Source organism: Xenopus laevis, chromosome 8L, assembly GCF_017654675.1.
Source record: "Xenopus laevis strain J_2021 chromosome 8L, Xenopus_laevis_v10.1, whole genome shotgun sequence".
In the NCBI taxonomy this organism is placed as follows: Eukaryota; Metazoa; Chordata; class Amphibia; order Anura; family Pipidae; genus Xenopus; species Xenopus laevis.
In genome coordinates this window covers 70,031,112-70,047,024 of record NC_054385.1, presented here as the reverse complement: position 1 = coordinate 70,047,024, position 15,913 = coordinate 70,031,112, and the positions used below count along the sequence as shown (strand labels likewise).

General features: G+C 39.4%; 1 protein-coding gene across 1 annotated transcript; it reads right to left on the bottom strand.

Moving 5' to 3' along the window:
* Nucleotides 1-1,217: 1,217 nt before the first annotated feature.
* On the bottom strand, nucleotides 1,218-4,422 carry mia.L (MIA SH3 domain containing L homeolog). Its single transcript, XM_018230239.2, has 4 exons — nucleotides 4,167-4,422; nucleotides 3,929-4,062; nucleotides 2,985-3,095; nucleotides 1,218-1,405 (listed from the first exon to the last, which is right to left on the bottom strand). Exons 1-4 carry the CDS (start codon nucleotides 4,405-4,407, stop codon nucleotides 1,382-1,384), a joined length of 510 nt encoding a protein of 169 aa, XP_018085728.1. The 5' UTR covers nucleotides 4,408-4,422; the 3' UTR covers nucleotides 1,218-1,381.
* Nucleotides 4,423-15,913: the final 11,491 nt, after the last annotated feature.

The window sequence follows — 15,913 nt, the reverse complement described above, 5'->3', positions numbered from 1 at the left end:
CTATATAAAAGAGGATCACCACTATCCAAGATCCTACCTACTACATCATAAAAAAACGGGTAAATGCGATATAATCTATTATTCATAAAACAAATTACTACTTATGAATTTTGAATAAGATAATTAATAAACTTATAAGCATACAGACCTATAACTGCCCGGCTGAGACCTCAAAACTGTTTTAAATAGTGCAACATCACCTTTTCCTTCATTAGTCCCATAACAGATGAGAGAGAGTCTGAGAATAATAGATTGGCTGTAGCTGAAACAAGCTCTCGATGGAGATTTGACTGCTGCTGACATACATTGGAAAACACCTCAAACACCTAGGGGGGACATTTACTAAGGGTCGAATTTGGAAGTGGTAAAACTTCGAAATTCGACCATGTTTTTTTTAAATTAAATTTAGCAGTTTTCGATCGAATTCAAATCGTTCGGTCGAACATAGTAATCATTCGAATTGAATGTTTCGACCGATTTAATCTATCGAACGAATGATTTTCAAAAAAAAAACATTGACTTCTTAAAACTTAGCCAAATACTGGCTATAGGTTCTAGGAGGTCCCCATAGGCTAACATAGCAATTCGGCAGGTTTAAGGTGGCGAAGTGTCAAAGTCGAAGTTTTTTAAAGAGACAATACTTAGATTTTCAAATGGTTGAATATTTGAAGTTTTTTCAATTCGTATCGAATTTTGGAATATTCGATGGTTGAAGTACCCAAAAATTACTTAGAAATTCAAAGTTTTTGAATTAGAAAATTCACTTCGAATTCACTTCGACCCTTAGTAAATGGGCCCCTTAATGTTATTTAATGGTCAAAGCCCTGGCTGATGAAATGGAGCAGTAAATTGCGGATGTCCAAGCCAAACACTTGCTTAAACACTTTTTGTTCAGAGTTTTCTGGTCTGTGTGCATCAGCCAGAGCATTTGCCATTCAATTAAAAAAAATTGTCTTTCAAGTAAATAAAGCATTGAATTCCCCTTTTTCTATTTTTATTTTCTTAATTGTTGTTTAAAGCTGTCTGTCCACTCTGACTTGTAGACAAATGATTTAGCCTTCCTCCTTCTTTTCTTACATCTGTGTTCAGCCACAAAGGTCGACCCTTAATTATTTTATTTTTCTTTTCAAATGGAGAAAGTGAGAACAGTAATGGTTTAATATTAGTTTAAAAGACACCAGTTTTGTTATTAGAAGAGTAATGTAATCACTCAGGAGTCCATGCAAGCTTTGCTTTACTGTAAGTAAGAAGATACCACTACAGATGTATATATGCATTAGAAGATAACAGAATAGAACCCTAGTGTACCATTATTATATGCTTTTATCTTTGAAAATCTTTTAATGATGGATGCCAGTGTTGCTTCTGTTTCATTCCATGTTCATTGGCAGGTAAAATCCCATTCCTAGGAATAAAACAAGTGATTCCATTAAGTGATTATATCAATAGGCTGGTGGCAAAGAGGGAATATCCTCTGGCCATGCAGCCTGTCATTGACATTATAGCCAATGACAGATAATATATATAATATATGTATAATATATATGTAAATATAGACATGACCACTACGACACAACACTACATGACTAAAAGTATCCAGACACCTGCCTGTCCAACATATAATAACAAAAGCAAGGATATCAAGAATAAGTTGGTGAACCCTTTGCTTCTGTGCTGCTATACAACTGCCTCTTCACTTTTGGGAAGGTGTTCCACAAAATGTTGGGACTATTTTAGTTGAATGTTTTTCCATTCGGCCACAACAGCATTAATGAGCAGGGTCGAACTGGGTCAGCAAAAAACAAGATGGGCTCTGGCTCTTGTGGCCGCAAGCCCATACCCACTCCCTGCCCGAATCTGTCACTAATGCCCCCACCTCCCTCTCTTGCCCCTGTCACCACAAGAAAAAGGTACATGTGGGGGTGGGGCTGAAGGGGGTTTGCTGCAGGGGGCCTGGAGGGGGCTTTGTGACAGGGGCAGGCACAGAGGGGGACCCCTGAGACAGCAGCCCTGGTGGGCCCTGGGCCCCCCTGTCCGACCCTGTTAGTGAGGTTGGGCATTGATGTTGGGAGATCAGTCAGTGTTTGTTTTTATCCCACAGGTACTCAGTTGGGTTGAGGTAGGGGCTCTATTTAGACCAGTCAAGTTCTCCCACTCCAACTCTGTATTATATCAATTTGTGACTAAATTGTCATGCCAAAAAAAGAAAATGCCTAAATAATAAGAACCTTACCATTATTCTTGTTCTCCACCAAATTTTACAGCCAGCATTTTGCATTCAGGAAGATCATACTTCTGGCATCCACCAGATTTCCTTGTCAGACTGCCACATGGTGAAATGAAATTCATCACTCCATTTCCAATACTCCAGTTTCAGTGGTGGGGACCTTTACACCAATTCAAATGGTGATGATTTGCATGTGTGGCTTCTCTCTCTTGCCCATTAACAACCCATGCTCCAGTCATAATTCTTATGCTGATCATGTGCTTAATACTTGGATGGATGGATCTCAGCAGGTTTGAGTATAAATACCATTTGTATTTCATAAATCTACCCTTGAGTGGTCCAACTGTGGATATATAATTTTAGATGGAGTGTCCGGATATTTGTGGTCATATAGTGTGTCTGAATACTTTGCCTATATCTATACTATAATATTATAACATGGTAGCTGATGTCCATAAATGTAAACATTTTCCTGAGTTAAAAGCTAGATATCAAACTTTATGGTGCACTTATTGTTCCTGCAGAAATTGCATTTGGATATAAAGCAAGTAATATTTATGGAGAGTATTATTAACTCTTGAGCCACTCATTATTGGATATTGGATGCCCCAGTAGTGCCCAGTTTTTGCCACTATTTGCTGGATTTTTCCTTTATTGCTTCAGATCTGGAGGTTTGAAAGGTACTTTCCCTAAGTCACTGTTCTTGTTTATCCTGTTTATTCATGTCACGTGTATTCAATCAACAAGTAACACTCACGTCTGTTGAGACCTCCACTTTTGCTGGCATCAAGTAATGTTCCTCTTGCACAATGGTACTTGGGAAATACCCTAGTCTGGCAGCTTGTTCTCCATAATAGTCTCCTTGCACCTGCAGAGGCAGGAAGATAGATAAAGAAATAATTTCTGGCTGAATTATGTATACAGGTATGGGATACATTATCTGTAAACCCTTTATCCAGAAAGATTGAAATAATCCAAATTTTTAAAAATTATTTCCTAAAACAGTACCTTGTACTTGACCCAAACTAATATATAATTAATCCTTATGTGAGGCAAAACAATCCTATTGAGTTTATTTAATGTTCAAGTTATTTTCTATTAGACTTAAGGTATGAAGATCCAAATTACGGAAAGGTCTGGAAAACCCCAGGTTCCACGTGTTCTGGATAACAGATTCCCATAGCTATACTAGGCAACATTCAGTATTGTGCCTGAAGTGGGAAGTGGCGCTGGTGCTGTTGGAGTAATATATGTTCTATCTATACATATTGTAGTCTGCCGGAATTGATAATAATGGTGTACCTGTGAAATTATTACTGGAAAAGTTCTTTCCCTTCGGAATTATGATACCAGAACAGAAATAGGTCAAAATACTATGCATGCAGGTGCAGGATTGATCTTGGTATGTCATTTTGCATTGTATAATTGTCAGAAGAAAGGCAACTGCAAAGGACTGACCTCTGAGGGGTTACTAGGTTGATGTCCACCAACAAAATAGACTATATATGTTTTTGTATTCTTCACAATTAGGGGTGTAATCTGTTTACCATAGGCAAAGTGTGTGTGAGGGAGGAACTACTTGTACTACAGAGTATGTGTTGTATATTTATATATCTCATGGTACAGCAGAGTATTGCAGGAGAAGATGGTAGTGTCACAATTTGCAGTTGTCATGTTTTAGGAAAGGTACAAATTACTTACACTTCCGAGCCAGAAAAGCCTGCCTCTGCCTTTCAGCTTGGAGAAGATATACAGGGTTTGGCCCTGTCTGATGGGTATGAAACGGCAATCTGGAGGGGTGTAATCAGACAATGCTACTGCAATTGAGACGGGATCTAAGGACAACAAAAAAGTTAACCAGCTTTTTAAATAGCAATAGTCTTATACATTAAAAGATGTCCCTTTACGCCCAAAACACATGAAGATATTTAATACTCACGACTACATTCCTCATCTGCACACAGTTTCTTGTCTGCCAGCTTTGTCATCCTTCTACTCCCAAGGGACATTTCCAACAGGAGGCAAATAGCAAGCAACACTTCCTTCCAAAACATGACTGTTCTCCTGCTCAGGCACCACTCTAAATGCTCAACTGAGCCAGCACTACATAAGAAACTAGCCCTCAGTAAACTGCTGTGTGTTCCCTCTTGCTCTTCTTTTTTATAATCCACCAGAGGCATGCACAGTCACACTCTTTACAGTGTATTATTTAATGTGCTAATGACTGCAGTAAGATAGAATAAATAATACGTACTGTTTTCTGCAATATAAGATATTATTTTATTTTGTTATGACTTCAAAACTTTATTATGCTCCCTCCTGCACAACTTTGCACATACCTACTAGAGCAAGACACACAAACTCTACTCCACACTTTACTTATGGAGGGAAATTGGAGCCACCCTGAACAAACCCCCTTGTGTTCAAAAAGTCCTGTAAATATGAAGGCTAACACTACGTTCTTTATATGTGCCACCAGAATTCAGATCAGGATGTGCTTTAACAGGAAAAGACTAATTTCTAACTGAGTTTCCAAGGTGCATGTATTATGAAAAAAAAGGGAAATCAGCTTTTTAAATAATATTTGGACTTTTTGGTGGTAATAGAGGATAAGGTTTACAGGAAAAGAGAAAAGGTCTTGCTTTTTTTTTTCTTTTGGTTGAACCTTGGAGGGCCCCCTTAGCTCTTAATAAGGTTTCAGATATATGAAAATATTGCTATATCAGCCATTTAGCCACAGTTCGAACAATATACAGGACAGAAAATAAGTGCTCTATTTAACCCTCATGCTAGAAAAGAGTGAATAGGAATTCTCCTCAAATCTTACACATATTGTCCTTCAGGAAGAGCTTCCCAACTCACTGCTCCAGGTCCAATCTAGGGTGTCAGCGATACAGTTTGAGAACCAATGCTTTAGGGCAAATACAGATGACCATGTCTTGTTTCTTTTAAGCTTTGTTGCTTTTGAATGTATTCAGGCCATATGCAGGTCCATTATTAACATAGCCAAATCCAAGATTTGAGGATTTTTTTCATTAATAGCAGGCATAATAATTAAACTCCCATACCAGCAACAAGGGCACCTTGTTTAGTTAGTTTATGCCTCAAGGAGAACTAAACCCTAAAAATTCATATGGTTAAAAATGCCATATTTTATATACTGAACTTATTGCACCAGCTAAAAGATTCTGCTTCTCAATAGCAGCAATGATCCAGGATTTCAAACTTGTCACAAGGGGTCACCATCTTGTCTGCAACACTCACATGCTTAGTGGGCTCTGAGCAGCTGTTGAGAAGCTGAGCTTAGGGGTCATCAAATTATCAAGCAGAAAATTAAGTTGGCCTGTAATATAAGCTGATGCTACAGGGCTGATTATTAAAATCTGATGCTAGTTGCACTGGTTTCTGTGCTGCCATGTAGTAATTATCTGTATTAATTACTAATCAGCCTTATATTGTGACATTTATATTCTATGTGTACTGTATATTGAGTCGGTCCCTAAGCTCAGTAAGTGACAGCACCACAGAGCATGTGCAGTGAATCAGCAGAAAAGAAGATGGGGAGCTACTGGGACATCTTTGGAGGCACAGAACTTTACTGCTAACGGACTGTGGTTGCCTTGGGCTGGTACAGAAGCACAAAACATAATGTACAACATTTCTAGCTACTTCTTTAGTTTAGTCAATAGTTCCATTGTGCCTATTACTAGTGTATTAGGTGAAAAGCACAGTACTTTAAAGGAAAGAAAAGCCCCATCTACTACATTCCACTGTCTCCCCTCCCTACTTCCTCCCTGCATAGTCCATTACTGCAAAAAGTTTCCATGAATGTCACGATGACTTATTCATGCAGAGTAGCATAGAGAAGCTCATGGGCGCCATCTTCTGCATCTTTGGTTGTCTTCGGATCCTCTCTCCTTTGGCAAATTATAGAACTTTCCAGTGCATGCGCAGCTGTCAACAATACCAGATTGGCTCCAACTGCGCATGTGCAAATAACTCAGTGTCGGCGGCCCCTTCTGAACAAAACCTAGCTAGGTTGCTAAGGCAAGATACAGTCTAGCAACAGAACACATATATTTTGTTCAGTTCACTATATGTCCAATCAACAAGTATCCCCCAACATTCTTAAACCTCTCATCAGCCAAAATGGAAAAAAAAATGGCAGTGGACAACCGGATTTTGAGTCATCGCTGACACAAAAATGCAAGGACCACCGTTCTGCGAATTGGTGTAACAATACACAAATTATAGCAGTTGATATTAATTTGCACTAATAGGGGGCAGTATTGCTTTCTGAATATTGACAGATTTCAGCAGGTTTCTTGGCTTTCCATGCACTTTTGCACCTCCTTTTTTTCATGTGTAACATACCGTACTTGCTTCCTGTGTCATTCCACATTATTCCACATAATTTATGGTCTTATTTGTTCTGATTTCTTTGTATGTGTGGATTACTTGGGTTGTTACCGACATCTGGTGTAGATTTTATGTCAATAGCCCTATTAGAAATATATTTACTGAGAAAAACTTTGACGTGTTCAATTTTTTCACTGCTGTATAGGGGTAGTTAAGAGCTTTCCAGAATTTCTTGGTGCTGATCCAAATCATATACATATATGGGATCCCTTATCCATAAACCCATTATTATAGAGTCCATTTTAAGCAAATGATTCAAATTCTTTAAAATTATTCCTTTTCCTCTGTAATAATAAAGCAGTATCTTGTACTTAATAGCAATGGGAATCCAAATTATGGTATGTTCCCATATCTGGAAATTCCCGGGTCCCAACATTCTGGATAACAAATCCTATACCTGTGGCCCCCCAGGGCCACCATCAGGGGGGCACCGGGGAGACAATTGTGCTGGGCCCGATGGCTTCTGGTCGTGCTGCATTCCTGGATTAGCCAGGCCCTCCTTGAACTGCTGAAGTAGGAGCTAAATTGAGCCGAAGTAGGAGTTGAGCCATGCCAAACATCAATTTTTTTATTTAACTTGTTGGGCCCTGGCAGCTGATTTTTTTATTTACTTATGGGGCGCTGGCAGCTGTTTTGTTTTTTTTAACTTGTAGGGGGGCCAAGCCACCAATTTTTTTTTACTTGTATAGGCCCCCAAGAATTCTGATGGTGGCCCTGCCTGTATTAGTAAATTGGTGTTTCAAGGTCTCTCCGCTTGGCTGAGCTCAACAGGGCACTATATCTGGCTTTAGGCAGCATAGATATCAGCTATCCCCATAATCCACTACTGGCATTTCTGAAACCTTATGTTGTGTTACCATTTATTGAGGAGAGGAGTTATATAGTAAGGTGTATCCACAAATTGCCCTACAAAATAGATAGATATTTTTTTCTTACTCTGTTCATACCAGTACAGTATTTTAATAAAGCTACAATTGACTGGATGGCCTGGGACAGACAACAGAACAGTCTGTGTTCCAGTTTATCACAGTACATAGTAATCTCAGTTGCTAATAAATGCACATGTGATATCAACACATGTGTTGATATCAAAAACATATTCTGATAAACCATGTAAGCTTTCTCCTCTCTTTCACCCAGAAAATGGCGTTATGCCTCATGTACCAGAAGGGAGCTCCCAGTGCAGGCAGCCATGTTTGCTCACAGATATAATGAGGGAGTCTCCTGACTTGTGCATTATGTGATGTATAGAGAGAAGATGCATGTGCATAATAAGAGCTGGGGCACTTCTTATGGGGCAAATTCACTAAGATGCGAAGTTGCGCCAGGCGCAACTTCGCCGCACTTTGCCACACTTCGCCAGGCGTAGTTTCGCCAGGGCTCCGCAAATTCACTAAAATCGTAAGGTTGCGAAGTTGCGCTAGCATTGATTCGCTATATAAAGCGAAGTTGCGCTAGCGAAGGCTAATTTGTATAAGGCGTGAAATTCAAATTTCAATGGAGGAACACGTATCTGCACTACAAATGCCTAGAAAATCTTCAAATCAGCAAATATATATTTTATTTTGCCCTACACATGTGCCCACTGTCTAGGTAAGTTGTCATGAGTCAGGAAATGTAGGGGGGAGGAAGGGGAGCCCAAAAAAATTTTCGATCTTTTTCAGCCTATCACCCATCATGTAGAAAACACGCCAGCGTTTTTTGGGACTTAGAAATAAAATTGACTTTTTTTTAAACAATCCCTATCTACTCTATTGCGCTTCGCCAGGTCTGAGGTGGCGAAGGAAGTCTAGCGTAAAAGGTAGCGTTCAGTACACTGTGCAAGTTAGTGAATTTGCGTAGTTTCGTCGCTAGTGAAGATTCGCCTGGCGTAAGGTTGTGAAGTAACACTAGCGAAACTACGCCAGGGTTCGTTAGTGAATTTGCGCAGTAGCGAAAATGCCAAACGCTAGCGAATTAACGCTAGCGTTCGGCGCTTCGCGCCTTAGTGAATTTGCCCCTATGTGTAGTAAGCCCTTCCTGGTGCAAACGCCATAGCTCACTAGAGACAGATACTATTGTCTCCCCCCAACCAGAGTGTGGGCTTTATTAACCCACATCTCCAGAAACAATTGTGCTATGATAGGTGCCCTTTAGCATCAGGCCATTTTTTTCCCTTGGCAGTAGCAGATGACAAACAGACAATGCTTAGCTTTGCAAATAAAGCAATGGAAGCAAACTTGATTTGTTGCTATTCGTTACTGGCCCATGTGCAAATTGGCCCAGCTTCAGCTGTTGGGGAGGAATTTTTGCAAACAGTCAGATGTCCATCACCAATCTGAACTTAAATTCTTTACCAGAGTCTTGTACTTGACAGTTTAAAATACAGCAAAATGCATTGCAGTCTTGTGCAGAAATTCCTCTTGTCCCACCAACCCCAAACAGCAGAAAGCAGGCTAACTTTACTTCTACAGCTCTATTTTTTGTCCTTAATTATGAAAATTGCATCAACGGTTTTCTCTGTGTTGCATTTGAACGCATTTCTTAAGAGCGTGACTATGTTGAACGTGTAAGCCTACTATATACTTTAAAATCTTCCTTATTTGTTTTACTAAAGCATTAGAGCTCAAATGCATTATTAGAACAATAAATAATAAATTAAGGGGCAGATTTATTAAGGGTCGAAATTAAAAATTCTAATTTTCAAATATTTTTTATGGTCAAAACTATCAAATTCGACTAGTGAGTTATCCAAACAATTGGCTCCAAAAATTGACTCAAGTTGTACAGAGTACAATCACTCTATGGCTGGGATTTCACAAACTTACAGTAAGTCTATAGACTGTTTAGTCATCTCACACCATAGGCTATGTTAATAGTGTTTCTGGTGCAACTTGCAACTGTAGCCCTGAGTAAAAGGTCCCTTCTCATGCTTGATGGCCAAAAACTTACTCCCTTTCATGCTTGTCCTGCTATTATTCAGATACCACAAGATTTGGGACATTGTTTTGAAAATAAAAACGCTCTTGTCACATTGGTTTAAGAAAAAAAATTATGTTTATTAACAACAAATAAAGCTCCAGGTACATTGTCTCACTTGCAGACCCTGGGTGCAAAGCTTCAACACTAAACTTTATTAAGTTAAAATGTTACTCACCAAGATGAATGTGACCCAATCCCATCAGCCAAAGTATACTAAAAAATAACATCTGCATATATTTATGGACAAAGAGCCCAAAAATAAAAACATATAAACATTGTTCGGAACAGCCCTGCTCTAGTTCCCGTCAGTGTGTAGATTGAACAGGGTACTAGACTCAAGCGTTGTCCCTTTATTTCTTAGCAAATGAGATCTTCACTGAGTTGCTCTGTGTGATCTTGAATTCCTGAAGAGATTCACGTGCAGCTCCGGCCTGTACCTCATTATCGAATTCCACAAAGGCAATGTCATGGCAGCCAGGAACAAGCCAAACTTCCTTGAAAGCAGGAAAAAAAAACAAGTTTTAACAGGAAGTATCACCATCATTTTAACGGGATGTTCACACATTTGTGATACATTTGATAGCATTTTCTTGCCTACATTTCCTTATATGAAACATGTATTTACAAAACTTGTTGAGAATCACATACCTTGCATCTTCTGACCACATCTAAGGTAATAATTCCAAAAGCCTTGGTAGCATCTCCTGCAGCCTACACCTCATTGTGCAAATTTTTTTTTTATACGATGCAATGGTCCCACAAAAGTGTACTTACTAACAAGAGATAGAACGTCTGAAATATATCTATACGTTTAGGACATTAGATAAAAAGGTGCTACCAGAAAGCTGTATCGGACATTAGGTTAGAAGATTGGCATAGGCAGAATTAGAGAGACTATCAAAAGCATTTCACCCAGACAAACTTGGTAATGTAGTCTTACTTACTGGCTGCATAGGTGCCATCTGCCCAGGCATCATTTGTCCATGGGGCATAACTCCAGGTGGGATCTATCCTGGTGCCATGCCTTGTGGTGGCATCATACCAGGGTAGTGCATGTAGGGTGTCTGTCCAGCCATATACATCATGCGTGGAGTCATACCAGTTACGTTTTGCATGCCCTATGAAGAAATAATGTTGTGGTTGTTAACATAATGAAATGTCTTTCACAAAAGAAAAAAAGTTATTCAGAATAAAAATATATTTGCAACCATCTGCCCTGGAACTCCTGGGAGCAATGGCACACCTGGCAATGCCTAATTGCCACCTTGAGTTTACTGGCCTTTCTCCTTCCTTTTTTCCTGCCTCTTTCCACAAAGGTACCTTTCATTTTGGCAATTATGTCGGAATCAGTCTTTGATTACTGTATTCTCTGAGGGGGAGGGAAAAAAACAGCATTAAAACTCTCTCTCTTCAAAACAAATCAGGTTGAACTGTTCCTTTAAAGCAAACAAATATATTGGTCAGTTCACTCTCACTGACCATTTTACCATGAATAGTGTCAGATATCATCCATACAATGCTATGAAGAAAACAAATTAATAGAAGTAAAATTAAAAAAAAATAATAAAAAAAAATAACCATTGGCTTTGTCATAGAAGGGAAACCCCTGCATAGAGGCACTTCTTTAGCTCTAAAGAGAAGGAAACAAAAACACAAACGGTTGTTTTCCCAGGCCAAATTCTTAACACTGAATTATTCATAAAAAAAAGCCCCAGGCAGCAAATCAGTAATGTATAAATACTGGTAAATGCACAGACATCCAGTTATGTGCACCAGTAATTGCTAGTCACCCTTAACTCACCATCTCATTCAGATTGTTGATGTAGATTGTGTTATTCGGCCTGGCCTCAACAGCCATGTTTTCTTAATAGCTTAATCTGAAGGGAGAAAAAAAACGTGCAGCTTCAATAGGTGTGCAGTATATATATATATATATATATATATATATATATATATATATATATATATATATAGTCAACTACAAGAGGTCCTCTGCACTCAACCCATTATCAATATATTTAAGACAGAGACATTTTGTGCATACTGCTACTAAAAAATGCCTTACCCTTTAAACAACACAGGGATTGTTTGTCCATATATTGCAATATATTTAAGCTGGCCAACTACGTCAAAGTCATCCCATATCTGGCCAGTCCTACGCTTAATTTTCATCTGATTCATTAAGAATTCAATTGAATTCTTAATGAATCAGATGAAAATTAAGCGTAGGACTAGCCAGATATGTGTAAAAACATTATCCTTGATATAATGGCTCTATGCTGCATTTTCGACTACAGGTGTGGGCTAGTGGCTCTGTGGACGTCAGGGAGATTATTACCACTGTAGAGGCTGCTGTTTGTAGAGGGTACAAAGCTCAGGGGGAGATGTTCTCAGGTGAGTGATGTTTAGATTTGCCAACTGACAGGAAAAATGAAGGGAAATTAGATTAAATGAGATTAAAATATAGGAAAGCTGTTTTTCAAGAGAAGATGGCAACCCTTGTGATGTTCCAGTGAAGTGTTACTTGGTACAGCAGTTATTAATGCCTTACCCACCAACATTTTCTGTGCACCTAAACTGCACCAAGGTCCCACTTTTTGCAGTTGGTAATATGATGCATTCACCTTCAAATTCATGTAAATAGCTGTGTTTTCCGTAGCTGCTAACATGGCTGTTCTAGCAAAGGAAGTGTTCAGCTGTTGGTCTGAGCTACTTACAGGTGGAATGGATGGAGAGAATAAAGACACTATTTTGCAGCAGCTGACTTCTGGTATCCCTGTGCTTATCCCTTATCCTTCAACTGGAACAATATATGGAGAGAACATAAGGTGCAGATACAGCTTTGCTCTGTTTGGCAGAACCAATGGCATGCACCAGGCACGGTTTGTGTAAAATATGCTGTATGAACCAGCCACTACCACAAAGCACCCATCAGATGTGGGGGATAAAAACAAAGTGGTTAGAAGCTACAGACTGTAAAATGTAGATGAGCACCAGAGCTAAGGTTACCAAATAATGTGAAAATTCATCAACACCATCTAGAACCCATGCAAAAAAACTTAGTAAGTGTCCCTGATATTTCAAATGACCTTGTTAGTAGCATTAATGTGATTTTGTTACAAATAATTAACTTACCATTAATAACCACTGGGTGGCGGCATTGCTTTGTACAGCTTTATATATTTATGTAAAAAAAGATATTGGCATATATAAGCTGTGAAACTGAGATTTATTTATCAAAAAAAATATCATTTACACAACCTTAAGTGCCTGGATAGATATGATGAAGACTTTAACCATGAGCCGTGCCAGAGGGAGGGTCGCCGGGTGCATTTGGCAGTTAATTCAGGTACTCGACACTGAATTCCTTGGTAATGCATCACTAGAAAGCTCAATTAATTACTGGATTGGCTTTGGGTTTAAACGTCTATTCCTAAATTTACTATTCATATATAAAATACTTTGGTGCTTCTTCTTGTTCAGCTTGTCTTACAAAGTTTACAGAATCATAATTGCCAGCATTTATTAATAATTTCCAGGCGGAAACTGCTGTTCTGTTTATAATAATACACTGTTTAATGCAATTACATTGTAAGTGCCCTTTCCAGTGGCTGAAAGAGTGAAGATGGAGCTCACTGCAGGTCACCAGAGTGCCACTGCCTAGCTCTATATTCACTTGTTTAGGATTACTACAGGCATATATTATCAAAGGTAAATAATAGAGTTTGTTTTATATGCTCCTTAAACTTGCATTCATGTAAATAGAGAGCCATGAGAGAGCTGACCCTGGAATCCAGGGTTGGACTGGGCCGATGGGACCTGTGAAAAAACCCGGTGGGGCCCCTTCCGGCCCAAACCTGGTCCCCCAGCTGCCCCATAAAAGAAAGTTAGTGGCGTAGCGTGTATTTTGCGTGTCTTGTGCGCAGGGCGCTGCAGTTCAGGAGGGGGCCCTGGGGACTGCCGGGAGGGGGGCCCTGTGACAGCAGCCCTGGTGGGCCCCCCAGTCCGACCCTGCTGGAATCTAATTGACATAGTTAAATAGCTGAGGTTGAAAAAAGACCCAGCTCGTTCATTAGAGTTTCACGATCTACCATTAACCATTCAGATTAAAATAAGTAGGAAAAAGAACAAATCAGACTACGCTCAGGCCATTTATTGGCAAAGAGCAATCGTACGAAAGTTATGCCCGACAAATAGTAGTGACAGTCACCCTTTGATATAGTCAGATATAGCATAAATATAGATATAAATCTTTAACCCAAATGATCGACTGAATGATCGATCGCCATGGTACAAAACATGCCGGGACACTCCACACATGGGCCAAAAATCATACAAACCTTTACTTTGTACAACAGTATATATACATACCAATATACATACCAATACTGTCATGCAAGATTATTGGTAAGTATATGGTGCCCTGCCAAGCCTGACCAATAGCCATGTACTGGATATCTGGATATCAGTTAGTTCCAGAATTAGAGTTATGATAATTTCATCTGTTAGAGCAGGGGTCCCCAACCTTTTTCCACCCGTGAGCAACATTCAGATGTAAAAAGAGTTGGGGAGCAACACAAGCATGAAAAATGTTCCTAGTTAGTGCCAAGTAAGGGTTGTGATTGACTATTGGTAGCTCCTATGTGGACTGGCTGCCTACAGGAGCCTCTGTTTGGTAGAACACCTGTTTTTTATGCAACCAAAATTTGCCTCCAAGCCTGGAATTCAAAAATAAGCACCTGCTCTGAGGCCACTAACATGTTGCTCACGAGCTACTGGTTGGGGATCACTGTGTTAGAGGCACATTTATCAAAGGTCGAATTAATGTGAGTTTTTTTAAACTCCCTGAAATTCGAATATACTCGAAAATCGAATGGGGAGGGGATTACCGTATTTAAGAAATAAATCGAATATCTAAAACTCAGAGAAAATTTTACCGTCCTGAAAACTCGAATTCAACTTAACTCGATTCAAGTTTTTTCTCCGAAAAAAACTTGAATGTCAGGAAGGCTGCAAACTTCTCCAAATTGGTCACTGGACCTCTCCCATTGACATATACACGAATTTGGCAGGTTTTAGGTTGGAAATAGTAGAATTTGAATTTATAAAGGGCCACAGTATGATACATCTCGAAAATCTAATTCAACTTTTTTTTAAAAAACTTGAATCGACTTTGGATAATTCCCTAGTCGAATTTGACAGTTTTGACCATAAAAAAACCTAGATTTCACATTTTCCATTCAACCCTTAATAAATCTGCCCCTTAGTGTATCATCAGCACGTGGTGCATCGCAGATGATGAAGTGAATAGCTGCTTTGGTTCCTCTTTACTTAATGCTGATTCAGGCCCCTCATACACTCTCTGTCAGTTTGGCCCTTGGGTAGGGATGCCACCTGGCCAGTATTTCACAGATACCAGCTGAGGCTGGGCCAGTAATACAGATTTACTGGCAATGTAGTTTCCAGTAAATTTGTAATAATAAATCAGTCTGCCCCCAGCCTGCTTCTGGTCCACCCCTTTTTGGCAGTTTTAGCTCCTTTACTTACCCAATGCACAGTAGATTCCACGCTTCATGACAGGCTCCGGCCCCTTAAAGTCATGGCTCTGCCCATTTGATGTCATTACGAATCATCGTACGATCGGACTTTCCCATCTCCCGACCTGCCACTAACCATTCAGATCAAATAAAGTAGTTAAAGAACAGATGAGCCGATGTTCTGCCGCCGACAGCAATTGTACAAAAGTTATGTCCTACAAAGCTGGTGACAGTCTCCCACTGAAAATCATACGATCGGCAATACATGCAGAGATATTACCCGCAACCGTCAGAAATCTTTTAACCTGTCCGATCGACCAAACGACCGTTCTCCGCCGGACAAAAAATGACGGGACTCTACACAAACGGTCCGAAATCGTACAAATCCTCGATTCGTACGATCAGATCTTTGCTTTGCGTCTATAGCCAGCTTAAGTACTGGGGGGGCTTGAGGAGAAACATAAAGTGTCTTACTCATTGCAGTGAATTTAATAGGTTGTGGATGGGCAAACAATCTAAAAAAAAGTCTGCACACACAAACCATAGAAGTAAAGACATTCTATAAAGAGTGGTTGCAATTGTTGTATCATCTGTCACATTCTGTGAATTATTAGCACTGCACTGGCATGCTTGCTTTTCAAGTAGGGTAATTTCCATTGGCCAATAGGTGCAAAGTGGTAAAAATCATTTCCTTGGTTATAAGTTGAGGTTTTGCAATTTTATCTTTGATGCCTCCCATATTTTTAAAATATTGTATTATTGATTCACT